This window comes from Spermophilus citellus, assembly GCF_964194105.1.
Source record: "Spermophilus citellus genome assembly, chromosome: 16".
NCBI lineage: Eukaryota > Metazoa > Chordata > Mammalia > Rodentia > Sciuridae > Spermophilus > Spermophilus citellus.
Window position 1 is genome coordinate 38,092,067 of NC_138196.1, and position 27,578 is coordinate 38,119,644.

Here is a 27,578-nt window from a genome sequence, read left to right on the forward strand (position 1 = left end):
GTGGCAGCATGTTGTCCTAATTCAGACCAAAACATGAGCCCTGCATGTTAATGATAATAATAGGAGTGGTGACAATGGATTGGTTGCTGAGTATGTGAGGAAAACTGTCATAAGCATGATATACCAGAATCTTACATCATCCTCATGGAAACCCTACGAATTTGGAAGTAATTCGACCCTATTTTACAGATTGGGAAACTGAGGCTTTGGGGAGGCATATGACTTGTCTAGGGCTACACAACTAGAAGAGAATGAAGACTCAAAGTTGAGGCCCCCAGATTCTAGCAGACTTTGCTGCTTCCTCCAGAGTAAAGGCCTGGGGCTGAGCCAACGGAGTCTGCGCAGGAGGCCACACCCTCCCCCAGCCTGATTCCCTCTGTTGCAGGAAGAAATGCCTCCACATAATCACACTGACAGCCATAACTTAAAGCTACACCAGGTAGCTACGTAGTCTGCAAACATGGATTGGGGAAGACTACAGAGACCTCAGGTGGTGCTGACCCCTCCTCATAAGAAGCCACTGAAGGAAAAGTGCTCAGTTACTCAATTTATCCCAGACTTTGTAGTCCAACTGTCCTTCCACCCAGAGTCCAATCTGGAAGGACTCCTGGGGACTGTTGCTGCACCAGTGATCCTCCCCCGCAGCAGCCCTTCTGGGCAGCCTCCAGGGCTCTGCACAATCCCACCTAAATGCCTCCCGCTGGGATTCTGGAGCCACAGACACTGGCTGCTGCTGCTCCAGTGTGACCACAAGCCAGCAGTTCCTGAGTACAGCCTGGCTCTCATCACAGACTCTAGCCTGTGAGACATCTGCCATGCCTTTGCATGTGCTAACACTGACACCACAGTTGTCACTGGGTATAACTAAGACGGACATGTTATTGCCACTGGATTCTGGGAGCTGGTTTTTCTATTTTACAGGGGAGAAAAATCGAGGCAAGAAGGCCTAAATATATAACATTTCCTCCAAGTAAATGCCTGTGCCCATTTTCTGCTTTGAAAACTCCTGTTAAACCTCCCAAGCCCTGTTTCAATGCTATCTGCCTGCCTCAGTCTCCTGAGTTACTGGGACCTGCACCCCAAAGATAGAAATTCTTTTCTGTGCTTTGGGGCCCTACATATTTCAGGTCTGACTGACTTGCTGACTATACAGTCTCCACTCTCTCCTCTCTCAAAGCTCTTGCTCTTCCTAGAGTATCCCAAGTACTCTCTGTCTTTGGCCTTTACACCTGTTGTTCCCTCTTCCCATGACATTCACCTGGCTGGCTCCCTCACCTCCTTCAGACCTGGCTCAACACGCTCTTCCCTGCACACTTACCTATCACTGTAGCCCTCCACCAGCTCCCCCTTTCTATTTGATTGTTCTTTGAACCTTCATCACTATCTAGCGCACTATGCATGTCACTCCTGTGTTTATTATCCCCCAGTAGGAGGGATTTTTGTCTGTGTTGTCTACTGCTATATTCTGGAACCCAAGAGACCCTCAATACAGACTCATTAAACAAATGAACATTTCACTTACCTCACATCATTGCCACCATGAGCAAAGGACCCAAAACAGGCAGTGAGGACTTGCAGAAAATGGAACAGAAGATGGACCTCAGCAGTGTCCTTCTCTTCCTTTTCTTCTTCTGCAGGATCCTCTCGAGGCTGGCCAGGATCTGTCAGCTCAGATGCTAGTTTCATTTCCACACCACCCTCCTCTGCCTCGATCTCAGCTTCTGCAACTGCATTGCAATAGCTGGAGTAGCTGTCATAGCGAAGTCTCTTTTTAGAATAGGACACAGTGTCACCCACCAGCTTCTCACTATCTTCTGGGGCAGAGGACGAGTCAGTAGCTTTGAAAGTGGAGTGAACTGGCATCCCACAAATGGCTGCGGTGTAGCATGTGTAACTGTTGTTTCGTCGCAGGAACCTGTAGTTGTTTTCCTGGGCGGGCTTCTCCTCAGGGCCCCTGTCTATGTGAATTTTGTGCAGCAAGTCTTTGTAGAGCCCCGAGTCTTTGTGTACAGTGTGATACACATGTCCATCACTCCTCGTGTGGCCATCAAAGCCAAATGTGCCATTGGAGATCGGTGATTTTATAGAACCATGAGTCATGGAAAGGGCCCTTCCTGAAAAGGATTTTACAAAGTTTTATTTAAGAATAGAGGTGTAGTTCGGTGGTAAGAGAGCACACTTAATATGCAAAGGCTCTGGGTTCCATCCCTGGCACCAATCAAACAAAATGTTTTATTTTTTAGCATCTTGAATATAAACCATGTCTGCAAAGAAATACTCCCTACCATTTCCTGGCATTGGTCCTGGAAGGTTGGATTATACAAAATTTTAATTCTTTTCTGTTTGCTTCATTTTCTAACTATAAAGTACAGTAGGGTTAAAATTAAAAATATAAACAAACTTGGAAGCATATAACAAAAGGGCAGAACTAACAACATAGTATGTCAAAATGCTAAGTTCTTTTAAAAAGTATCTTCCAGAAATACAGCACTCTTTTCTGCTTCTAGCTATCTATAAAGGAAGAAATCTAATATGAAATTTTAGAAGAACTTCATACATGACGCTGGGTATGGTGATGCACACTTATAATCCCAGTGACTAGGGAGGCTGAGGCAGGAGGGTCACAAGTTTGAGGCTAGCCTCAGCAACTTACTAAGACCCTGTCTAAAAAGAAAGAAAAAAAAGATCTGGGGATATAGCTCAGGGGTAAAGTACCCCTGGGCCAATCCTCAGTACCTCTGTACTACAGGAAAAAAAAAGGAAAAAAAAAAGGAAAAAAAACCCACCTTAATTATATGAGGCAAAATGCAGTTCACATTAGATAGGGAGTGTACTATGTGCTTCTTAATAGTGGGATGCAGTATGTGTCATATCAGCAGGACAAAATTAATTTTCCACCTTTAGAGGACTAGGAATATAGCTCAGGGGTAAAGCATATGTTCACCATGCAGGAGGCACACACAAAAACCAAAACCAATTTGTTTTCTCTGAGCTGTGCCTGAGAATAAACCTATGGAAAGCAGGTGCTGGGGGCCCACCTTGCAGGAGGGGAAGTGGCTGGACAGTCTTGAGCAGTCACTGTCCATCAGGTTATAAGGCTAAAGGTTACCCCAGGTAGTCTGGGTGGTTTCTAAGGTTTCTGTGATTCTAGGTAGGACCATGTCCGTGGGTTCCAACCTTAGCCTTCACTTCTTGTCTTCCCCGAGGAAGACGTCTGCAGTAGCCGAGTGAACCAGTCTTTAGCATTGGGGGAAGCTTTGCGCAGGTAAGCTGAGTGAGTGCAGCACGGCCACTGGCTGCAGTGGGCCCTTGGCACCTCAGAAAAGAATAAATAGCTCTGGGAAGAAAATCACAGGACAGGAGAGAGCCTGCTCTGGTGCCTGGAATGGCTTCCTGAGGTCTCTTTAGCTTCTGGGTTTTCTCAAAACATAGAATTGAGGGACTAGAGATGTAGCACAGGGGTAAAGTGCAGGCTTAGTACATGAGGAGCCTTGGGTTCAACTCTAGCACCAACACTGAAACTCATGACATTGGGGAAAACTTTTGGATCTCCACGCAGGCCTGGCTGGTCATCTGAGAAATGCCTTAGCACCTCTGGTAACCCCAAGTTCTGCAGGCGAGTCTTACCATAGGAGGCACGTGGGTGGTTCCCAGACGATGTGCCTTCTGAGGCCCCAGATGCTTCCCCAGATGATCCTGTTAGAGGGACGGTGCTGTCATCATTTGCCTTGACACCTGGGAGCTCTTTGAAGACAGGGGACTCCGCTTCTTGGACTTTATTGAGGCTTTCCTCAGATACTCGTGATAAAGCACCCTCTTCCTGTAATTTTCCTAGAGAAAATAGAATCATAACTACAACTTTCGGAAGAGAATTCTGTTACTGAAAAGTGAATATTAAAATGTGAATATATCTCTATGCGTTAGCACTTACTTTGGGAGAAAATAAGGTACAGCTAGCCTGAGAAAATAAAGTAAAAAGCTTAATTATCTGTAAAACTCTAGCTGGGAAATTTATCTACTAAGGAAAAAGATGAGTATTTAGGGCCTGAGTTACTACATCTAAAAACCACAAAAAAGAGAGGGTTAAATTTGATCACCCAGAGCTCTCCCAGGGACAATGTTCTGTAAATCCACAATCATCTAGACTGGCCTCCTATTTCCCTAAACTAACCTCAGAATCGCTGAAATTTTCCAGTTTATCCTTTCTGTCTTCACAGATATTGTTCTAGCATTTTTTATTTTCTTCTGGTCTATGAATTATTGGTTTCAGATTTCTTTATCATACCAAATTTTATGAAACAAGAAAATATTTTTCCTTCAAAGGAATAGGAAGATCCTACTTACTTAAAAAAAAAAAAAATCCTTCACTTTAAAAAGAAACAAAGAAGGGGGGTGGTGGCCTATGCCTGTAGTCCCAGCTACTCAGGAGGCTGAGGCAGGAGCATGGCTTGGGTCCAGGGGTTTGCGGCCAGCCTGGATGACATAAAACGAAACAAAAAATAAACTATGAAATTTTAAGAAGTTGTTTTAAAGCTCAAAAGTATTATTTTAATCAAATCTGATACATGGTGCTGCTAATAATTATCTTGAGCAAATTGCTAAGCTCTCACCTATATAAATGAAATGAAAATGAACTTTTAGTTCCTCTTCTGGACACCCTTACACATATCTGTCTCTATCATCTATCTTTCTCTCTACCTAGACAGTCAGATTATAGAGGTTGATTTTTTTTTAAATTAAATTTGTTATGTCTTACAGGGAATACATATGTAAAAATATAAAATATACATAGGACTGCAGGTGTGACTCAGGGTCATACTGAAGCTCTGGGTTTTATTCCTAGCACTGCAAAAAGAAAAAAAAAAGTACATAAAGATTGCTCATTTTAAGTTGTTTATAATCTAGATGAAAGATAATATTTGTAAATATTATAACAAAAATTAACATTTATATGACAGGTATTATTATTTTTTCTCATTTTGCTAGTGAGCAAACTGAGGCACAGAGAGGTTAAATCATTGGCCTCAGCCAGCTCACACAGATAGTAAGTGGCATTTAAATTTAACATTTATTTATTTATTTATTTTGATTTTGATTTGTTATATATGACAACAGAATGCATTACAATTCATATTACACATTTAGAGCACAATTTTTCATATCTCTGGTTGTACACAAAGTAGAGTCACATCCTTCTTGTCTTCTCACATGTACTTAGGGTAATGATGACCATTGCATTCCACCATCTTTCCTACCCCTATGCCCCCTCCCTTGCCTTTTCCCTTTGCCCTAAGATTTAAATTCAGTCAGTAGCTTTGTGGTCCTGGTCCATGCCCTTAATCACTAATCTGTACTTAAAATACACACATAAAAAGAATATTTTTTTGAAATACTGAATACTTTTTGAAGTACTGAAATCTCAAAATATACAAATTTGATTAAATAAAAACCTTGTAGAAAGCTAGCATGGGAATAGTATCAATTTCCTATTGTGACATTACAGCCCAAACCTGGAAAGCAAAGATTTTAAGGTTTTGACATTAAGGTTTAGTTATCAGGAAAAGTATTTAAAAATCAAAGCATTTATGTACATTTCATGACTCCAACAGATTAAACCAGGCAAATAGCATGAGTAAGAATGGCTCATCTCAGGATAGTTGTCTGTGTGAATGCAGAAGGGAATGTTTATTCTCACGATAGGACAGGGCAGGAAGCAGCTCCATGGGAATAAGAAGCTGGGTTTTAATTAATTAGTGATATGGTTTCACTAAGTAGTTTGATGTTGCATGCATTAATGTGAATTTTAAAAATTATTAGTTTTTAAATTTACATGCACTAATCTGATTGTGTGTCTGTATAAATCTGACTTTTAAAACAAACATAGAACTGTGTATGTAGTGGTGATTACCAGAACATGGAAAGTTCCACTGTCCCCCAAAACTCTGTAATCAGACCCTCTGCCCCATCGTAACAATGACAACCAGTGATCCGGTCTCTGACCTGACACTTTTGCTTTCTTCAGAAATTCATCTAAATAAAATCATGACATGTCATTTTTTGAGACTGGCTCCTTTTTACTCAGCATAATGCCTTTCGATTCACCCATAAATTGACAGTTTATTCCTTTCCAATGTTGAAAGTAGGATTCCAATGTGTGGGGGCACCAAGATTTATTAATTCATTTTGTGGATATTCTGGATTGTTTCCAGCTTTTGGTGATATAAATAAAGGTGCTGTGAACAGTTTTTTTGTGTGAACTTAAGTTTTCATTTCTCTGGGGAATTACTCAGGAGTGGTATTTATGGTAAATATATTTTTAACTTTGTAAAAACACTGCCCAATTGTCTTCCTGTGCCATTTTACATTCCCACCATGAATATATGAGAGTTCCAGCTGTTCTTCTTCCTCATCAGTGTTTCGCATTGTCAGGTTTTGTTTTTTTAATGCCATTCAAATAGGAGTGTAGTGATATCTCATGGTTATTTCATTTCCCTGATGGTTAGTGATGCTGAACACCTTGTCAGGGGCTTATTTGCAATTCATCTCTCTTCTCTGGTGAAGTGCCTACTCAAATATTTAGCTGTTTTAACTGGGTTATTTGTTTTCTGAAATTTCTTTATATATTATGAATACAAGAAACTTCTCTTAATAGTACTTCTAAGAAAACAATAGTTTCTCATCTTGGTAAAGTATAATTTATCAATTTCTTCTTACATGGATCATGTTTTAGGGGTCATATGTTAACCCTTGCTTAACCCAATATCACAAACGTTTTTCCTTCTGTTTTTCTCCCCCCAAAGTCTTGTTTTTTTATTTTCCATTTATATATACAGTGCTTTTTGAGTTAATTTTTTTTTGAGAGAGAGAGAGAGAGAGAGAATGAGAATGTTTTAATATTTATTTTTTAGTTTTTGGTGGACACATCTTTATTTTATTTTTATGTGGTGCTGAGGATTGAACCCAGCGCCCCGTGCATGCCAGGCAAGCACGCTACCGCTTGAACCACATCCCCAGCCCTTAAGGTTTAAGATTTAGGGTAAAGTTCTTATTTTGGCATACGGATATTTGATAGTTCCAATACCATTTGTTGAAAAGATTATCCCTTCTCCCCGACTGATTTTCTAGGTGTATTTTTCCTTTGAATCTTTGTGAAGAACTCATTTGCCAAATTTGTGTGGGTCTATTTCTGTATTGTATTCTGTTCCATTAATTTACATGTCTATCTCTTTATAAATCACAATGTCATGTAGCTTTACAGTAAGTCTTTTTTTTTCTTCTTTTCGTTTCTTTCCAGTAATGGGGTGTAGCTCACCACTGAGCTCCTACAGTCCTATGGGACTACAGGACAATAAGTCCTATAGTCAGTTAGTAGGGATCCTCCAACTTTATTCTAATTTTTCAGAAATTATTTTGGCTATTCTAGTTTCTTTGAACTTATATATAAATATTAAAAGTAGCTTGTCTAGATCAACAAAACATCCTCTGGGATTTTTATTTTAATTATTTCAGTCTGTAGATCAATCTGAAAAGAACCAACATCTTTGCTGTACTGACTCTTGCATATTATCTAATTTTTTTTGAAACATGGATTTTCGAATTCAGATATGCCCATATTGAAACATGACTGTAAGGAACATTCTAGGAACACATTTAAATATTTCTCTCTCTTTTTGTGAGCCCCATAAAAGCATGTGGCTTCAAGGTTTGAAATTCAACTATGTTGCTGGTAATAATAGCAAAATACCCTGACTGATTTTCTAGGCATATTTTATCTCCTTCCTTCCTTCCTTCCTTCCTTCGTTTGTGGTGCTGGGGACCAAACCCAGCCATTGAGTCACATAACCAGCCTAACCATAGTTTAGGTAGTTCTTCTTTTAGTTTTTTGTTTTTTGACTGGGGATGAACCCTGTGGTGTTTTTATACTGAGCTGTATCTCTTGCTTTTTTTTACTTTTTATTTTGAGGCAGGGTCTTGCTAAATTGCTTAGGGCCTCACTAAGTTGCTAAGGCTGGCCTCGAACTTGTGATCTTCCTGCCTCAGTCTCCAGAGTCTCTGGGATAACTATGCCCAGATTAGAATTGTTTTTTTTTGAGGTATAATTTACATATGATAAAATCCAGATTGACTCTCTATCTAATTAACTATTTTGGGGACCAAGGATTGAACCCAGGGGCCTTTATCCACTGAGCCACATCCCCAGCCCTTTTTGAGACAGGTTTCACTACATTGTTTAGGGCCTCATTAAGTTGCTGAGACTGGCTTTGAACTTGCAATCCTCCTGCCTCAGTCTCTCCAGTCACTAGGATTACAGGTATGTGCCAATGCACTAGCAAAATCCAGATATTTTAAATGGTGGATAATCTGTAACAAATCAGCATATCCTATGACCATTTCCCAATTAAAACATGAATAAATATTCCCATGTTCCTGAACAGTTCCTTTGTGTCCCTTTAAATCATTTCCAAACTCCCAGGCAACTGGTGATTTCTTCATTTTCACTTAGTTTTTACTATACTTGAATTTTAAGGAAACATCCATAAAATTTCTTAAGGTAAACTTACAGAGAGTTTATGAAACATGGAGTCATATGGCATATGCATTCTTTTGTATCTGGCTTCTTTTGTTCAATATAACATCTATGAAATTCCTTATATGGTGTTCAACTCTCCTTATTGCTAAGTAGTCTTCTATTATACAATATATACACCACTTACCTGCTGGTGAACACTGGATTGTTTCCATTTTGGTGCTATTATGACTAAAAGATTTGTATGTAGATGTAGTATGTCTTTTTATGAACTTACATCTTTATTTCTCTTGGATAACTACTTAGGAGTGAAACTTCTGTGTCATATGGTAAGTATATGGTTACCTTTATAAAACAACTGCTAAGCTAATTTTCAAAGTGTTTGAATTAGTTTACATTTCACCATAAGCATATGAGAATTGCAGTTATTTCATTTCCTCACCAACACTTGGAATTACTTGTTTGTTTCAAATTTTTACTTATTCTTATGGGTTGGAAGTAATATCTCCTGTGTTATTAATTTGCATCTCCCTGAAGGGTATTGATTTTCATCAGGCTGGTAGAACTTGGCTGCATAGTTAATTTCCTGTTACTAATGGCAATGAGAGCCCCTGCTCACCTGAGTCACAAGTTACTAAGAAAAAGTTTAAGCCAGAAATTAGTCAGGAGCCAAGAGCCACGAGACTGGGCTTGTATCCCAATGTATGTTCTGGAGTTAACTGTACTTCCATTTCCTCCATTTGTGAGGATACTTGTTTGTTACATGGGAAGTCACAGGAATTGGGAGAAATTTTTGTAATTCCAAAGAAATAAAAACGTGCTTACCTGCTATTTTCCTCCGCATCCATGGACACACAAAGAGCCATACAAAAAGAGCGAAGAGTAGAGCAACACCAAAGGAAATGAGTGCTATTGCCCAGATGGGAAGAACCAGACCTAGCACTGGGAAATAAAAATGAACAGCAATGTTGTCATTGGTCAAATCTCATCTGTCATTGTGTTTTCCATTCTCTCAATCTTAAATGAATTAACTGGACTGTGTATTTAATAAAACTCTCAACCAAACCAAACCAAACATACTGTATTCTTGGGCATAGAAAGCCATATTTTTAAGACACTATACTTTGTAAATATGTACTTTAACCTGTCATTAAATTGATTACTAAAATATCACCAATTTGGCACAATCAGCATATTAAGTTGGGAATAAAGCCATTAATTGCATGTTATGTCACTATCTAAATTTCTGGGTGGATAAATGTGACTAAGAAGGAGTCAGCTGCCTTCCATCCTGACGGGCAGCCCATTTCCACCAGCGGGAAGAAGCTGAAATGTGGATGCTGCACGGCTCTGGGGTTGCTACCTTTTTGGTTCTTTATTAGTCAGCAGCCCTGCTTTAATGCACATGGCACTCTGACTACATATACGACCCTTTTTAACAAATCAGCTTAGAAATAAAAGTTGTTCAAAGGACATTGACTTTCAAGCGTAACTATGGAATTATAACAGAAAAACTTTCCATTGAAGTCTAGCAATGCACTTTGAGCAGTAATTATATTAATCAGTAAAAGGGAGGAAGTGAACGTGGTTTAGGAACGTCATCTTTCCACAGTGCTGTTTTGTGTTCAGAGCTCATCACTCTGATTTTGTCCATTTTCTCTCAGACACATTCATGAAGTATACAACTTAAGCATGCTCACCCATGAACACACACACACACACACATATATATAGACCTACTATAGTTTTACTTGTAATGGTAAGAATTTGCATTAGTTAATATATGCATCATCATGGAAATGTAAAATAATCACAGTACACAGTCATAAAAATAAGGCAGGCTGAGGTACACTGACAAGGAAAGAGGCCCAGGTGATAGAAGTCAGCTATATAATATATGTGCAGTTGTGACTCATTTTATGTTTAAAACAGAAAAAAAAACCCAATTCCTAACTCCTGACATATATGCTAACACACAGAAAAAGTTCTGGAAAGATGCAATGGTTTCTTCTATGGAGAAATGGGAAATTGGTGTGGGGCTTTAACTTCTTGATACACGTACCTTTATACTGGCAACTTCCAAAATCCACAATAAGAATGTCACTTTGTAGTTTTTAGAACATTTTAAATTAATGACCTATTTAAAACTTAGCTCTTAAATAAGTAAATTTTTTAATGATGCAGGCTTTGTTACCTTGTTCACTATTTTATATAAATAAACCAGCCCCACGCTGCTTAATCATTATTAAATATTTTGATAACTGTAAGAGGTTACAGAATGGGTAGCCAATAATATCAGGGGGAAGTTATATTAATGTGTACAAATATTTTAGAAAAACAACAGAGTTACCTAGTCTTTTTACAGCTAGAGTGCCACTGGTAGAAATGTTGGCACTTAGACTACTCCATTCTAAAACTCCAGGTGACATCAGACAGCTATGGACTCAGCACCATCTTCAGGCTGCACTGTTTTAAGTGGCAGCTGGTTCCATTCCAGCTCTGCCGGTGAACCTGAAGCCCAGGGCTGCTCATAAAACCACAGGAGCTGACTCCACTGGGCTCTATTTCTGGCCATGGCTTCCTGGCTTCTGTTTTATATCTGCAAGTCACTGTCTTCACACTGTAACAAAGGATCGCTCCACAGCTATTTCTTGCCCAAGTGAGCGGTAACTGTTCATTTACCAAAGTCAAAATGATAAACTAACAGCAAACCTACATTCTTACAGCTTCAAAGCATTTGGATTTGGAAGAGGTTTTCCCTTCTGTGGTTTAGTTGAGGATAAAACTGTCAAGTGTGTTACTTTTGGCTTCATTGCCTTAGCCTGGTCTAAGAGAGGGAAATCATACATATTGTGGGGGAGAGACTAACAATTTGAGTTACTTGATTTTTTTTTTGGTGATTGAACACTTTTGCTATCAGGCCCTATTTTTTTTTTTTTTTTTTAATTCTCTACTTATCTCCCCAAAGTAGAGAAGGCTGCTTCCTGTGATTCTTCAAGCCCATCTCTACACTTCCCATTAGGGACATGTGAGGTCCTAAATGGTGACAGGGCCAAAAGGGGAAACTGAGGTCAGTTTCAAGACTTTGATCCTTTGCTTAAACACTAAGACACTATATCACTTGAGTTTGTACCTCTGTATCATTACATCTGCCTTGCTATCCATTTGACCTGGGCCAGAAAGTTCTGAGGTTACCCTCCTGGTCATGAAAATCTAGAATGGAAAGCAGGGTATAGACATAGTCTATATGGAAAGCAGGGTATAGACATAGTCTATCTGGGTGTGGGAGAAGTGGGGAGACAAAGTAAACAAATCCAAGAAAACAGGGGAAAAATTGTTCACAGTAAGAAAGGAGAAAGGAACCAAATGGGGATGGAGATCTTACCAAATTGTTCCAAGAATTTAGCAATTTAAGAGAGGATTGAAAGAAACAAGCCATTACTCTTAAAGCCTGCATGTAAGAAATGTAAGCTGATAGCTATTTATGTTATACATCCGCACTCTACACTAAACATATAAAATTGAGTTTCATGGATTATTAAAAAAATAGGAGGCTGGGGCTGTGGCTCAGCAGTAACGCACTTTCCTGGCATGTGAGAGGCACTGGGTTTGATTCTCAGCACCACATGTAAATAAATAAAAATAAAGATCTATCAACAACTAAAAAATATTAAAAAATAAAAAAAACAATTCTGCATAAAAGTTCATTATAGAAAAACACCCGAATCAATGTATACCCAAGGCAAAACTTTTTCTCTTCTAACTACTTAAGGTTAAGTTATATACTACAAAATCTGCAACAAAAAACACTCTGTATTGGATTGTCTTCCTGGTGAGGGTCTCATATTGTTTCCAAATAATTACACCTTCAGAGGGCAACGAGGCATGGCACGTTGATTTCCTCTGTGGATAGACAAAGTAGGGCACAGCTTGAATTGCTCGTGTTCGCTCAGCCAAAAGTGGCTGCCAGGAGCCAGAGCTGGGAGCTCTGAATCTCTGTTCTCCACTTTAGCCACTAAATGGCCTTTCATCTCCGGTGCCTCTCATTTTCTGAACAAAAAAGATATGACGAATAGTGATTTAGCTCTAACCTCAAGCATCTTTACAATTCCAATCCAAATCCACAAAAGATCAGAAGATTCAAATCATTTAGGGAAGAAGTAGAACATTTTATAAAAACTCCTTCTCCATTGTTATTCCTCTGCTATACCTCCCGTTTTTCACATACAGAATCTATAAAATAACAAAATCATATGAAACCAAAAGGCTGCAGTTCATATCAGTCCCCTTCTATCCCTCCTTACTATCTTTTCCCTACAGCCTTCCTTCTTATTAACTGCACAGATTTTGCCTTTGCTTTTAACTTTTATATAATACATGCTTAATACAAAATATCCTCAGTGTCTACCAAATTGTATGATGTACAATATGAAATTCCCCTATTATCCACCCCTTTGCCTCCATTTCTTCCTACAGAAAGTGGGGACTATTTGGTACATGTCTTTTCAGGCATTTTATAGATACATATAAACACATTCTACTGTGTTCGTGAGGATTTCTTTTTTCATTTCTTTAAAAAATTTAAAAGTAACAGGATTATTCAATATATACTATTCTATGCTTTCATTTCCTAGATGGTTCTATGTTGTGGCCATCTTTCCACAGGAACACACACACACACACACACACACACACACACACACACAGGTATGCATAAACACAGGCTGACCTGCTTTGCACTATCACTCTTTCTTATCCTGCCTTTCCTGATAAACTGAAGTTACCAGTTTTGTTTTGTTTTTAATCAACATTTCAAAGCACTACAGGAGGTACCTTTGTAAAAAGAATCCTAGAACAACTTTTTAAAACATTTTTTAGCTGTAGATAATATCTTTATTTTTATTTATTTATTTTTAATGTGGAGCTGAGGATTGAACCCAGGGCCTCACACATGCAAGGCAAGCACTCTACCACTGAGCTACAACCCTAGCCCCCTAGAACAACTTTTTAAAGACAATTAAGCACACTTTTGAAATAAAACATGCTATTTCCTAATTTGCTCTATCGTTGAGATTTTAAAATATGGTACCAGCTTTCTCAAACCAGGGGTCATTTGTAATAATTCTCGAAAGGAAGTGAATTTAAATCCTTAACTTTTGAATCCATCCCTTGGTGGTAACTGGAAACTTTTCTCACTCTAGTGCTTTCCCGAACCAGGACTAGGAATTACTACAGTTACAATTCCTTCCTCTCCACAGTTTGCACTTTACAATCACAACTTGGAATACAGAGACCCATGGAGAACAAAGCTCCTTCTTACAAAGACAACTAGGGGCCTCAGGGGTTGTTGATATTCTGATTTCCTTAGGACTAGACCAGAAGGAAGAGGAGGAGGGGAGAAAGAAGCAAAGGAGATGGCAGTGGAGAAGAGGAAGAAAAAGAAAAAAAGGAGGAAGGGATAGAGGAGAAAAAGGAGAAAGAAGGGGATGGAGATGGAAGAGGAAATGGAAGGAGGGACAGTGGCAGAGGCAGCCACACCTCAGGTATAGGCTTGCTCTGGGGAAGCCAGAAACCAGGCTTGGTTATGTTTGAGAATTCATTTGCTGATAAAAAGGAGGGTAAGGGAAGATTGCTGGTTAGAACTTTAAAGAACCCTCATTATCTAAGAACTGTAATAAGGTAGCACTGTTCGTGGTCCAAGAGGTAATTAGTGCTGTGGTTCTCCAACTGTAAATGCATCAGCATCACTGGAGGGCTCCCTGCTGAAACATGGGTTGTTGGGCTGAAGTACTTGCAGTTCTGTATCAGGGCTGGGCCAGAGTAGTTCTGACATGTCACCAAGTACTGCTGATGTGGCTGGTCTAGGAACCTCACTTTGACTTAGAAGTCATATGTAACTACCAGGGCTTAATGAGGTGATCTGCTTTGTCTACTCAAAGAGGCATGCAATGAATTTCAGCATGAACTGTCTAAACATTGAACAAAAACCAGGTGCCACACAACTAAAGACTTTTTTCAATTAAAAACAAACGTCATGCTTGAATCCAATCCAAGTAAGCACTTCATTTCCTAAAGTTATTTTTGGTTCTTCCTAATCATTTTTTTAAAGAACAAAAATGCAAAGGCAATTTTTTAAAAGTATACACTCAGTCTCTGAAGTGTAAGAATGACTTTTATTTGAGATAAGTCATGTCAGATGCAAAATAAAACAAATCAAAGTAAGCCGAAGATATAAAAAACTTAATAATTTAGAGTGGAGGAACAGAGGAAATCAAAACAAAACACTATAACTCAACATCCAACAAATCCCCATTTGATTCATCTCCATTAATACAAATGCTATTTTTCAAAATCTCTTAATGGTAAAACTGGGTAAAATTAATGCTGTCACTCATTTTTCTTGGAGAATTTCATTCTTTTATCTCTGATGCTTCTGTGTATTATGTGAAACTGTTCTAAGAAAGAAAGAGAACCAAGAGGAATAAATTCTAGAAGGGCAGATGTATGTTGAGAGGAATGGATCAACTCAGTCACTGTTAAAATGACTCTCAGCTCAAGCTTATTACCAAATATGTCACCATGGCTACTTATGATACAGCTGGACAAGTTGAGATACCGCAAATGAGGAAGGAGTATGTAATTAAAGTCTAGTTTGAAGGGTAAATAATAACCTTCAGTGATTAAATAAAAATAAGATTTTGCCCACCTATTGGATATTCTAGGAATATTCCCCAGGGACCAAAATATTAGCAAAGTTCTTTTATGACTTAATGGAGGAACAAAATGATTGGTCCTTCAGGGTCATAAACTTCTCCTTTCTCCTCCAGGTAACATCTCCTCCACCCAGCAACCCTGGAAAACTTCAGGTAAAATGTTCCACAAATATATTCAGGAAAAATAGGATGACTCTATTTGCTGTTAACAACTGAGAAAATGAGGCTAATAATGACTGATGGTAATAAAAGAGTCTCTAACATGATTAAAAGTGCGTTATGCATTAGGTGCCATGCTACATGCCCTGCCCACATTATCTCAGGAACCACAGTGTCCCTTTAATGGAGCCACTACTACTGTCCCTACTTTACAATAAGGAATGGGACTTAGGGAGTTGAGATGTTACATTCCTTATAGAACAGCTGCCTATCCCATACATGTACCAGGAACTTTACGACTGGGGATATTGTCTGTATTTCAATTGAATGATAATCTTCAACATCATTTTTAGATTTTTAAAATATTTCTAATTAAGGAGGTAGCAACCTTCTTCACAATAATGGGTATATAAAGTGTATACAAAATTTATAACCAGGTCCTTAAATATATTGGAAGGCATGTTTTCAAGAGAGGTAAGAGGAAGAATTTGCTAAGGTTGATGCAATTTTTATTGTCATTTTCAGTAACGCTATACATACTTATAAGTACTTTCCTTCAGCTATCTCATGTATCGGCATAATGTCACAACAAAGACCATAGGGTTCAGGACTAGTCTCATTCAAATTCTGGTCTGCATCTTACTAGTTATATGATCTAGCGAATGCAGCATTGCTGTGCCTCTCTCCCAGCACAAGTGGGGTTGGCAACATCAACAATCCTCTAGAGGAGCTGAGAGGACTGGAAGGATTAATTCATGTAAAACTCAACTCAATGCATTTATGTTATCTTTCTCACAATAACCTTGTGAAGTATGTGTATTGTCCTTTGTGTCTCATCCATCATATAGTTTAATTTTCCATAGATTAGTTTACTCTCTCAGTAAGATGTTTCTTTTAGCAAATGTACAAATAAAAATGTAAAAAAGTAGGGGAAAATAAGAAAAATTTTAAAGACAGTATATATAAAGTATATATTAAGTCAAAATTTAGAAGGAATCACACATTTGTATTCTGATATTTGGAAAAAAAAAACAGGAAGCAACAATAGAAAGTGAAAAAAATGCAGAAACAAAATGAAATTATCTTATTTATACCAATTCTCACTTCCAGGACTTGGTGTTACAAAAGGCATCCTCAACTTTCATTAGCTCAGTCTCTCTCCTTTCTCTCTCTTTTTCGTGTGTCTGTTGGGAACCCCCACACACATGGGCTCTCTGTGCCCCATGCACAGAGAGCTGCTTTGCTTTTTGTTCAGCTATTTGAGCTCTAAGAGCCTTCATGAAATTAAGACCAAGGACTCATGGGCAAGATTACAAAGATGTCTCTTTGCCACATGTTACTTCCAGCGTGGCATTCCTGAGCCTTCCAGGCACCTAGAAAGCACACACTTGGTAGAAGGGTTTAACTCCAGCATATGGAACTGCCTTTTCTCTGCCTCTGATTTTCTTTTAATTTAATCATGGGACACTTTGGAAATCTGTGGCAAAGAGTGTTCATAGTCCATGAATGATAACACCTGAAGAGACACCAGGCTGCTGTGACTGAGGTGAGGATTTCATCTGTGTCCTTACTCTCATCTTTAGCTTTGTGCTTTTGGTATAACTTAAAGCAGCTATGATGCCTCCCTCTCCCTTGCTGAAGTCACCCAGAGTCTGGAAGTCTCAATAATGTTAAGTATCAAATCTTTAAGATCAATGTTTTTGAATGCGACAGAGATGGCAAAGTAAAAGGTTATAAAATGTTAAGAATTATTTAAAAACAATTTTTGAAAATTTTTCAGTACTAAAGTAAACAAAATATAATTTCATAAAATAAAATCAGGGAAAATTACATCAAGAAAACCTAATTTGAGAAATTTGTGAGGCATTCCCCTCATTTTGGAAGATGGCACTTTTCAGTTATAGCACAATGTGCCATTTAACAGAAATTTTATCTTCTGAGTAGAGGAGACTTTTCTGTCAGATGTAGCCAAAAACTAAATCATATCCATGACATTAATAAGATGAAATATGATGTAAATTCACATATATATTGACTTCATATATCCCCACAAAATTGTGTGTATTCAGAATCTGGTTGTTTGAGACACATCTCATAAAAAGAAACAGAGGGTGAATTCTCTTTACCAAATATGTACAGAGATTTTTTTCTTTCTTACCCCAGTTGGGGTCTTGGGGGTCTCGCTGCATTGCCCAGGGTGGCCTAGAATGCATGGGCTCAAATGATCCTCTTGCCCCAGTCTTCCAAGTAACTAGGACTACTAGTACATCACTGCACCCAGCATATACAGAAACATTTAATGGGACATTACCCATTCATCAACATTGAAATGTGTGCACATTAGAATATTCTACATGAGTTTCTTTCTTTTCCTATTCAGAATGTAAAAGAAAAGAATCTTTAACTGTCCCCTTCCCCCAAACCCCAAACCAAAAAGAGTAATTCTGAAGAGAAAATCATCACTGGTTTCAGTATTGGCATGTATTGGTTAGACTAATGAAGCTGACAATTTCCAGGTTGTTCCACAACTGCATCTATGGACTGCTTCTGCCACTGCACTGTAGATGGCTAGGTGGCTGCTACTCACCATGTGCCTGTGTAGCACTAGGATTTCCACCTCCCTTCCCTGACCCTTCACTGCTCAGTAGTTATGTGCTATCAGATCAGGTTCTGAGACTCAGAGAAGTTCAGTAAGCTGCTCTGAACTTTCATTTACCCACAGTTGGGTAAATGGCAGAATGGGGATTTATTTATTTATTTTTTTACAATTTAAACTGGAAAGCCTATTGCCTTTGTAGTTCATATATCCCTTAGGTATTTAGAACAGTAAATGCATTTATTGCTCTTTTCACTACTCCAAAATGACCATCAATAATGCTTTTCACTGTCAGCCAGCAATAATGCAAACACCAAATAAATCAACATTGTTAGAAATAGAATGCACCTTGACGGCTGGATCTAAGTTTCCAGAGAATTCTTACCTGGTGCTCCTGTGTACATGATGGAAAAGACATTTATTGCTATAGTAGCAGCATAGAACAGTGGAAGTGCCCGGAGGCCATTGGGAACAGGGTCCTCCTGTGGAATAATGAGATAAAGTGGGAGGTCAGGACTCCAGAGCCTCTGGAGGCAACACCAGAAAAATGACACAAGACACTGTTACAAGAAAGTACCCCAAACCCCACTGTGGCCAAAAAGGCTGGTGTGTTACTACATGTGTTCCACTGCACATCTACAGGAATGGCATCAGCTGGGGCCATCTCTTCTACACAAATGCACTTTCAAAGAGCCCACTATTGTGGCCAGCAGACACATTAAAGCACTACAGTCACATGAGCTGATGTCAGATTTAGAAACAGAAAAGAACTGTTGGGGGAGGTCAGTGCCTGGGGAACCAAAGCCCAGAGCTCAGCAACTACTTCTCTGAAACCTATGGAGCTTTGCCCCTAAAAGTCTACATTTGATAAATATTTGGAGACTCTAACACCTCTCTAAGTCAAATGACTTATGGATTATTGTATTACTATTAGATTTTACATGACTTTATAACACCAGTACTTTTCCATATATTATAATTTTCAAAATCTTTTCATAAGGTATAATATTTAACCTTCAACTATCAAAAGTAAAAAGAATTGTGGCTCTTTGTCTAATAAAACATTTATTTAAAACTTTAGCTTTCTGTTATGACATTCCCTCAATTTAATACATCAACAAGAATGGTATCACACATGTTTGAGGTTAATTCATATCTCAGAAACTACTATAAATTTAGTTTTAAGCAGATCTACAGAGGATTTTGAAGCAATAATATGGCCAAGAACTCCACAACACAGCATTGGCACACAGGTATTGCTTAATTATTTCAAAAAGAAACTGATTTCTAATAACCACATGAGATGTTCTTGCATATTAATGTAAGTATTCCACCTACCAAGATAAAAAGAAAGTTAAGTCTAAAAATTGAAATGAGCTATCAAGATATGAATAAATAGAGGCTCTCTTAGAGATGCCAACTACAAAATGCAAACATGTATGGAAATCAAGGATGTTTGAGAAACAGTACAACTCATCAAGGACCTATTCTGGGATGGCTCAAGTAGCCTTCAGCACTTGTCAAGAGGCTTGTGTTGACTGGCAGTGAGACTTCAGGCATGTAAGAGCAGGGGCAGGCAGAAAGTGATGCAATTGCAGGAGAGCGCGACAGCCAGTTTAGGCAGGGATGGGCGCAAGAGAAGTGAATGCTAAGACAAATGGGTTGGAACAAGGGGTGAGAGAGAGACAGCCAGCATTCTAACCTGTAAGGTGACACATGAAAAGAATGCAGATTGGACTAAACACAAACACAAAATACTGGGGTGCTCAGATGCTGACTGTATCTGGTTTCCAAAGCATTATTTTCTTAGGAGCAATAGCTGTCTATAGAAAGACTATAGATCAACAACTTTGACAGGTGGAAAGTCCCAAGTCTGAGTTTTTTTGTTTTGTTTTGTTTTGTTTTGTTTTGAGAGAGAGAGAGAGAGAGAGAGAGAGAGAGAGAGAGAGAGAGAATTTTTAATATTTATTCTTTAGTTTGTGGCAGAGACAAGATCTTTGTTTGTATGTGGTGCTGAGGATCGAACCCGGGCCGCACGCATGCCAGGTGAGCACGCTACCGCTTGAGCCACATCCCCAGCCCAAGTCTGAGTTTTTTAACTGAATCACTTCATATTTTCCCAAATAACCTACTCTCTATTTTTTTCAGTGCTGGGGATGGAACGGAGGGCCCCACTCATGCTAGGCAAGTACTCTACCACTGAGCTATAGCCCCAGCTCCAAAAACCTACTCTTAAAATTCAAATGACAAATGTCTCATTAGACCTGTCTCATTTCTTCCCTTTCTCTTTCTCTCTCCCTCCCTCCCTTTCATCTATCTACTCATCATCTCTCCCTACCCCTGCCAACCAAGCATCTATCTCATCCATATTTAGTGTTGTGGGAAGAAGACTAAGAGGTAACCAACCAGAAGCTGGTGTAGGAGAGGCTTCCTAGGAAGTGTCACCTGAAGGTTGAGTAGGAGTTTGCCAGGCAAGGATGGATTCCAGGCAGAGGAAATAAAAAGGGTGAAGGCTGGCAGGCAAAACAGACTAGCACTTTCCAAGATGTAAACAAATATTAGAGTAGCTGCTCCAAGCCCAGGAAAAGGAATGGTGAGAAATGATGATGGCAAGTTTGTACTTATTTAAGAGAATGAGCTCTTTAATAGACCACTAGAAAATGCTAAAAGAAAAGAGCTGTATTTTCAAACAATATATAGCTGAAAAAAGGCATGTCCTTGATGTGCTGGAATGGCTCAAGCATAAGAGTATGCTATGGGAGTGCCCCCTGGTCCCCATAGAATATGTTCCAAGATCCCCAGTAGAGGCCTGAAACTGAGGGCGGTACCCAATCCCCATGTACTGTTTTTCCTATACATACATATCTGCAATAGAGTTCAATTTATAAATAAGGCAAGTAAGATTAACAATAATAACTACTAATAAAATAAAACAATCACAAAAATGCAATGAAAACTTATATGAATGTGCTCTTTCAAAATATTTATTATACTCATCCTGTGATGATGTGAGAAAATATAATGCTTACATAATGAGATGGAGTGAGGTGAATGATGTAGGCATGGTGACATAGCATTAGGTTTCTACCTAAGAGTTACTTGAATACAAGCATTATGATACTGCCACAATAGAACTGATCATTGAAATGGCTAAATGACTAGTGGGTAGGTAATATACACAGAATGGATATACTAGAAAAAGGATGATTCACATCCTAGTTAAAATGGGAGCAGGGTGGTGGGAAATTTTATCACAATACTCAAATTGGCATGCAATGTAAAGCTTCTGAATTATTTATTTTGAGAATTTTCCAATTAATATTTTCAGACAATGGTTGGTCATGGGTAGCTAAAACAATAGAAAGCAAAACTATAAAAAAAGGAAGACTACAGTGCAACACAAAAAGGTGCTTTATTGCTTACAAAAACATTGTAACGATTCAACCAAGATGTCCAAGAAGAGATGAGCAGTTTTTTAAAAATGTGTCTCTTCCACAAAATAGAACATATCTAGCCATAAAAAGGATGAAATCCTGTCATTTGTGGTTATCATGGATGGCACTGAAGGATGTTAAGTGAAATAAGCCAGGCACAGAAAAAAAAAAAAAAACATTATAAGTTCTTATTCATTTGTGGATGCTATAAGAGTTAATAACCAAACTAGAAAGTAGAATGGAGGCCACCAGAGGGCAGGAAGGAGGTAGGAAGGAGGAATAGAGATGGTGGATAATGAGTACCAAAATATAGTTCAATGGGGGAAGTAGCTTGCTATAGTTTGGATACTGAATAGCTCCCAAAGGCCCATGTGTTTGGTCCCCAGCACATGGCACTAATGGGAGGTGATGGAACTTTCAGGAGGTGGAGCCTAGAGGAAGAATTTAGGTCAGTGGGGGTATATTAGAACCCTAAAGGGAATATTAGGACCCTGGTCCTTATTCTTCCTCTCTTTTTTCTTCCCCAATCACAATAGAGTGAATAGGTTTCATTCATTGTGCTCCCTGCCATGATGCACTGGGTCTTCATGGGCCCAAAGCAACAGGATCAAGTTACGATGGACTCAAACCTCTGAAACCATGAGCCAAAATAAACCTTTCCTCCCTATAAGTTGTTTATCTCAGGTACTTTGTCACAGTGACAGCTGACTAACATATAATTCTAATGTTATATAGCACAATAGGGTAATATAGTGTATATCAATTCATTTTATACATTTCAAAATAACTAGAGGAGAATAGTTTGAAGGTTCCCAATACATAGAAATAATAAAATGTGAGGACATGGAAATGCTAATATTTCTTATTTGATCATTATATATTGGATCTATCTATCAAACTGTACCCCACAAATAAGTATAAACATTACATGTGTATTTTAAAAATGAAATATAAAAAAGAAACATATCGCAATAACCCTTTGACAGTCAAATTAAAAAATGACAACTGAGTTTCTCTCCAGAATACTAATCTAAATTCTAATTTTATTTTTCAGACAAAATGCACACCATGTAGGCATATTTTCTTTTTTTGCATCCTTCCCTCAAATTAAGTCAGTATTTCAAGCTTGATATCTCCGTTTTTAAAAAAATATGAAAATATCTTTAGGAAATCTCCAGATGTTAATGACAATCAATTTCAAAATCTTAATATCTCATTCTATTCTGCTTAACATTCAGGAAATAATCACCTTTCTTTTTTAAGGTCTGAGCACAATTCCTGGGAGTATTAACTAATGAACTAAATCAAAATTCCCCAAAACACTACTGGAGGTGCTATTTTCTGGGGGATTCATTGGATACTTGACCTTGGCTCATTCTGGCCACTTAAGATAATGTCAGACTAACTCTGGAGTGCTGTACCTTAACAAAGAAAATATACAATTCTCCCTCATACCCCCTTCTCACTATCAATTTCTATTGATACTGAGCCAAAATTAGTCCTAAAATTTAATAAAAACAAAAACAGCCTCACTTACCTTTTTTAAGATGAACATTCTGATCAGTACAAATAGCACGCCAGACATGAAACCAGACAACAGTGGAGATATAAACCAAGAGGCAACTAAATGATTAAAAAAGAGTCTAATGAATGTTAAAATTCATACATGATTGTGGTCATATTTTTATAATACGACAGCCAATATAAGTTATATACAGTAATAAATATCACCAGAATAGTTTACTCAACTCAGAACCCAGCAAGCCCTCCTGACTGTATATTGGTTCACTCAGACACAAAGTGGCACATAACAGATTACACTATCAGCTCAGTGGAGTAGCTGTCCCCCAAGCACTAGCCTCAGAAGACAGATTCCTTTGATTCCCACTGAGCCCTTTCACCTGCAGGTCCTGTACTTGTTCCATCAGTAAGGTTTTTTTTTTTTTTTTTTTTTTAAAAAGGTTGCCACCTTCCATTAGATTCCTAGCTCTGGTGGCACACTGAAACTATCTGGGGAGTTTTTAAAAACCACTTATGCTCTTAACTCTACTTCCAAAAATTTGATTGATCTGAAAGGTTTGGAATGAGGTCTGGGTGGTATTTTAAAATCACTTTTCTAGGTAGTTCTAAAGTGTAGCTAATTGATGACCACTCCGATATAAGGCAATTTTCCTGGTGGCTTGTGTTTCTGATTGGCAGCTCAGAGACCTGATTAACCTGGTGATTCTGGTAGAAGAATGAGCAACACAGAGGATGGCGATGGGGCAAAAGAGCCTTTTTCACTGTGGGTGGGTTGATGTGCATGAGGTTGAGTGGATTTACCTTGTGCTAAAAGCATAGCCAGGAAGTAAACTGTTACTACTCTTGGAATGAGTGTTGGCCTGTTTTGGTCCCTGCTCAGCACACCTATAACCTCCAAGGAACACTACAATGCTTCCTCCCTAGGGGGCACATTGAACAATGTCTTGACTGCAGGGAGGTTAATAACACTGGCTTAATTTGCCTCCCCATAACCATGAGCTCCTGGGTTCAATGCCATTTTCCTTACTTCCGGCCTAGTCTTTCTCTGACCTTTAGATTGACTTCAATCAAATAAATTTCTCTTCTGCCTGGGAAGAACAAATAAATATTGATTTTCAAAGCTGAATGACAATGTAAAATTTTAAAAGAATGGAGTTTAAAACTGTCTAACAGTTCACAATCTCCTTTAACAGAAATTCTAAGGGGGAAAGCATTACTCATACCATACAGGTCTTCTAAATCTTAACATTTGAAGGGAAAAATATAAAGTAACTTGTAATAAAACTTACTCTAGAAAAGGTAAACTTTCCTTCTTATAGGTAAAAGAAAATGGCAATTACCAATCTTGACAAGTTCCATCCACTGCACACCTTTTGTACCAATTGCAACAAGTGAGAATCCTATGGTTGAACCAACAATGCAATGAGTTCCTGAGATTGGAAGTCTCAGGAAGGATGCAATCAGCTGCCAAACAGCTGAACCTGTGAATTGAAAGATAAAAATGAAATAAAATCAGACACATAGTACAGTCTTAGCCACCAAGGTAAGAAGTCCAAATTATTATTCTCTATAACAACATTTCCCTGAGTTTAATTTTCTTTTCTTTTTTTAAAAAAATATTTTTTAGTTGTCAATGGATCTTTTATTTTATTTATTTATAGGTGGTGCTGAGGATTGAACCCAGGGCCTCACACATGCCAGACAAGTGCTCTACCACTGAGCTACAACTCCAGCTCCCCGAGCTTAATTTTCTATGGATTTTTTTTTTTTATAAAGTGCTGAGGACCAGACAAAAATTGCTCAATTACCTTGAAGGAAGGACTATCCCTTCTTCAACATGGAAGAGATTATGACGACTATGTATTTAAAGACAAGTCTCCTGATGCCAGTTATCACTTGCCTTTGTCACGTGAGGGTGAATATGCCAATGATGAACTTGTTTGGTGTGAAGTTTGGCCAAAATCAGCAAGAGATTAAAGACTCTACCACACATAGACAGATAAGAAAGGCAACACACTGGGGAAAAGTTTTGTTACAGTTATGCCTTGTAGTCACATTATGAGGAGTGCTAAATATTGTCTATGCCACATTAGTCTGTAAAAGAGTGGAAATTACCACATTAAACATTTTTTTTTGTCTCTCATATGAAAAATAACTGTGATATTTAACCCAGTTGGGCGTCTGCCTTCAGATCCTGCTTGGTGTGTCTGGGAGCCCTTACTGTAGCTTTGTGTCCTTTCCTTCCATTCCACCACTTTCCTAGGCTTAATGTTTTTCTAGGCTACAGTTCACTTGAGATATTTTCATAAGCAGATCAGATTTTGCAGTGAGTATTAAAAGCATCAGCTGGGAGAGATCGCTTTCAGAAGCAGTTGTTGAAAAGCCTGTACAGAACTGTACAGGAATCAAGAGTCTGGCAGATAAGCTGGGTACATTATTAATCCCAAATGTTAATTCTGGAAGCCTGGTTGCTTGGCAGCAGCAGCACCTTTAAGCGGACCCCTGGCATTTTCTTCAAAGACATCCAAGTTACAGAAGGGTCATTTATGGCTGCACAGGTCCCAGTTTGTGAGGCAACATGGACAGCTGCTCCAGTGAGGGCCAGGCGTGCTGACCTTTGAGCTGAGGCTGGCTGTGACCCTGTGTCTACCCCTGAATCGTGTGTTGGGAGAAGAAGGGGCCAGCTTTGTGCTGCCAAGCTGGGAGCAGGCTCCATGGCAGCACCTAGGCTTCCCTGAGGTCAATTCCTTAAGCTTCATATCTGAGCCCTGGACTCTGCAGGGACTAAGTTGTTCTAAAAATAAAGCTAGAGTTCGGAGCATGTTTCATAGCCAGAACCATTACTTAAATCTAGGGATGTAAGAGAATGGTATAAACTCACCCCACTGCATTCAGACAAGATTTTCCTTCCTGAAAACTGCTTTCCTTTCTCTGGTTGACTTTGTAATATATGTCCTGGAGGAGAGTTTGTAAGGAAAGGTAAGGGGGTAGGGACTGCCTGCAAGGGGAAGAAGGAAAAAAAGAGAGAGAGAGAGTGGGGAAGAATAAAGGAACAGCTGTAAGGAGGGGCAAACAGAGACAGGACTGGCTCGGGAACCTGGTAGTGAGCAGGGGCCTCCTAAACCTCAGGAATAGCTGAAGGTAAATGGGATTACACTCACATCCAGGGGGAAAGAGAGATTTTTAATGTAAGATAATAATATCCTACAAAGAGGAATGGGATTAACTATGGGATAAAGGTGTAAGAAAGCCTAGGGAAAAGGGGGAGTCAGGCATCCTTGAGGCAGTAGGCTCCTGCGAAGATGAAAGAAATGGCAAAGGTTGAGGGTCACAGTGGAGACAGGCGTGGGTGAGGGCGGTGCACAGAGCAGAAACAGGAGGTGAAGGATAAGCAGGGACTGGGCAGGGCTTAGCAGCCCTGGATGCTGAGTGGCTATAAGGGGTCTGTATGCTTCTTATGGCGGTTGAAAGAAATAGTTTGTGCCAACATGGGTATTGCTATGAGAAGAATTCTCAGTAGGTATTGGCAACAGTTGGTGGTTTCATACAAAGTAGATAGATAATTGCTTTAGAGCTGAGTGTCAGAAGATAACTTGTTCAGGAAGTTGAGGGGCACCAATAATTTCTTCTACCAACCAACCCAACTCTAACACAATTCTATCGGAAAAAACAGAGGCCCATGTATGGGGGAGAATTTACTGAAGGAAAAAAAAGAGAACATCATAGAACAGAATAAAAGGGAGAGAGAGGGAGAAGAAAAAACTGAAGGAAGAATTTAAAAAGAGGAAGACTAGAAGAATCTGGACTTCTGAACAAAATTAGCTTTGGTTTTGGCCAATAATAATTACATTACCATCTTAAATTTATACAGCTCCTCTACAAGGAGGTCCACTTTTAAATTCAAGGTAATTCATATAAACTCCCCCAACCCCAAATACAGGCTTTGAGATTCAACTAACTACACATGAAAAAAAAATGGAAAGAAAGACGGAGAAATCAAAGCAAACAATCATGTTATTGAAGCAAAACCTCAAATTGCTTTGGTAAACCCAAATTCTAGTTGAGGTAAGTATCCTTCATTCTTTCAGAAAAGAGCCAAGGCCAGGGGTGGGAAAAATGAAAAATTGGACAAGTTATATTGACTATACAAAAAATTAGTAGTGACATAAAGCTCAGTTCACAAAACTTTCTAACTTAAGTCCTCAGGATAGCCTCAGTAACTAATAATCTCTTTAATAAATACAACCATTGCTCAAAAATTTTCCTCACAAGAAGAAAAAATTCAGTTACCACTGAATTTTATCAGTGTTTCTATTTCTCCCATATTTTCAATGCATCTGGTCCACATTATCTTGTTGAGAAAAATCTCAAATTCAGCTTGATATGATTAAATCTTAGATATTTATCATAACTACCAAGGATGAATTTTACAAATAATGGTTATTTTTCTAAAGGAATTTCAAATATATCTGACTGCTGAGAAATACTTGATCAGTGAAGGTAAATAAAATTCAATAATTAAAATAGTGGTTGGAATTAAAGCAATCTAGAAACTTACATCTTTACAATACAAAATGTTGAGAAATAAGAACCTCTTAGCTTACTGTGTTTTTAATATTGAACATCTT

The 27,578-nt window shown here is 38.6% G+C and overlaps 1 protein-coding gene across 9 annotated transcripts in view; it reads right to left on the bottom strand.

Moving 5' to 3' along the window:
- SLC20A2 (solute carrier family 20 member 2) overlaps nucleotides 1-27,578 on the bottom strand; it is a 106,992-nt gene that overhangs the window by 21,099 nt on the left and 58,315 nt on the right. For 8 of the 9 annotated variants that reach the window (XM_081269257.1, XM_081269258.1, XM_081269262.1 and 5 more), the window contains 6 exons: nucleotides 24,291-24,431; nucleotides 22,967-23,052; nucleotides 18,381-18,477; nucleotides 9,353-9,469; nucleotides 3,628-3,831; nucleotides 1,523-2,114 (listed from right to left, as the gene is read on the bottom strand). In XM_081269257.1, the coding sequence (XP_081125383.1) occupies nucleotides 1,523-2,114; nucleotides 3,628-3,831; nucleotides 9,353-9,469; nucleotides 18,381-18,477; nucleotides 22,967-23,052; nucleotides 24,291-24,431 (1,237 nt within the window). The remainder of the gene's footprint in view (nucleotides 1-1,522; nucleotides 2,115-3,627; nucleotides 3,832-9,352; nucleotides 9,470-18,380; nucleotides 18,478-22,966; nucleotides 23,053-24,290; nucleotides 24,432-27,578) is intronic. The other variant, XM_081269264.1, reaches the window with a different exon arrangement.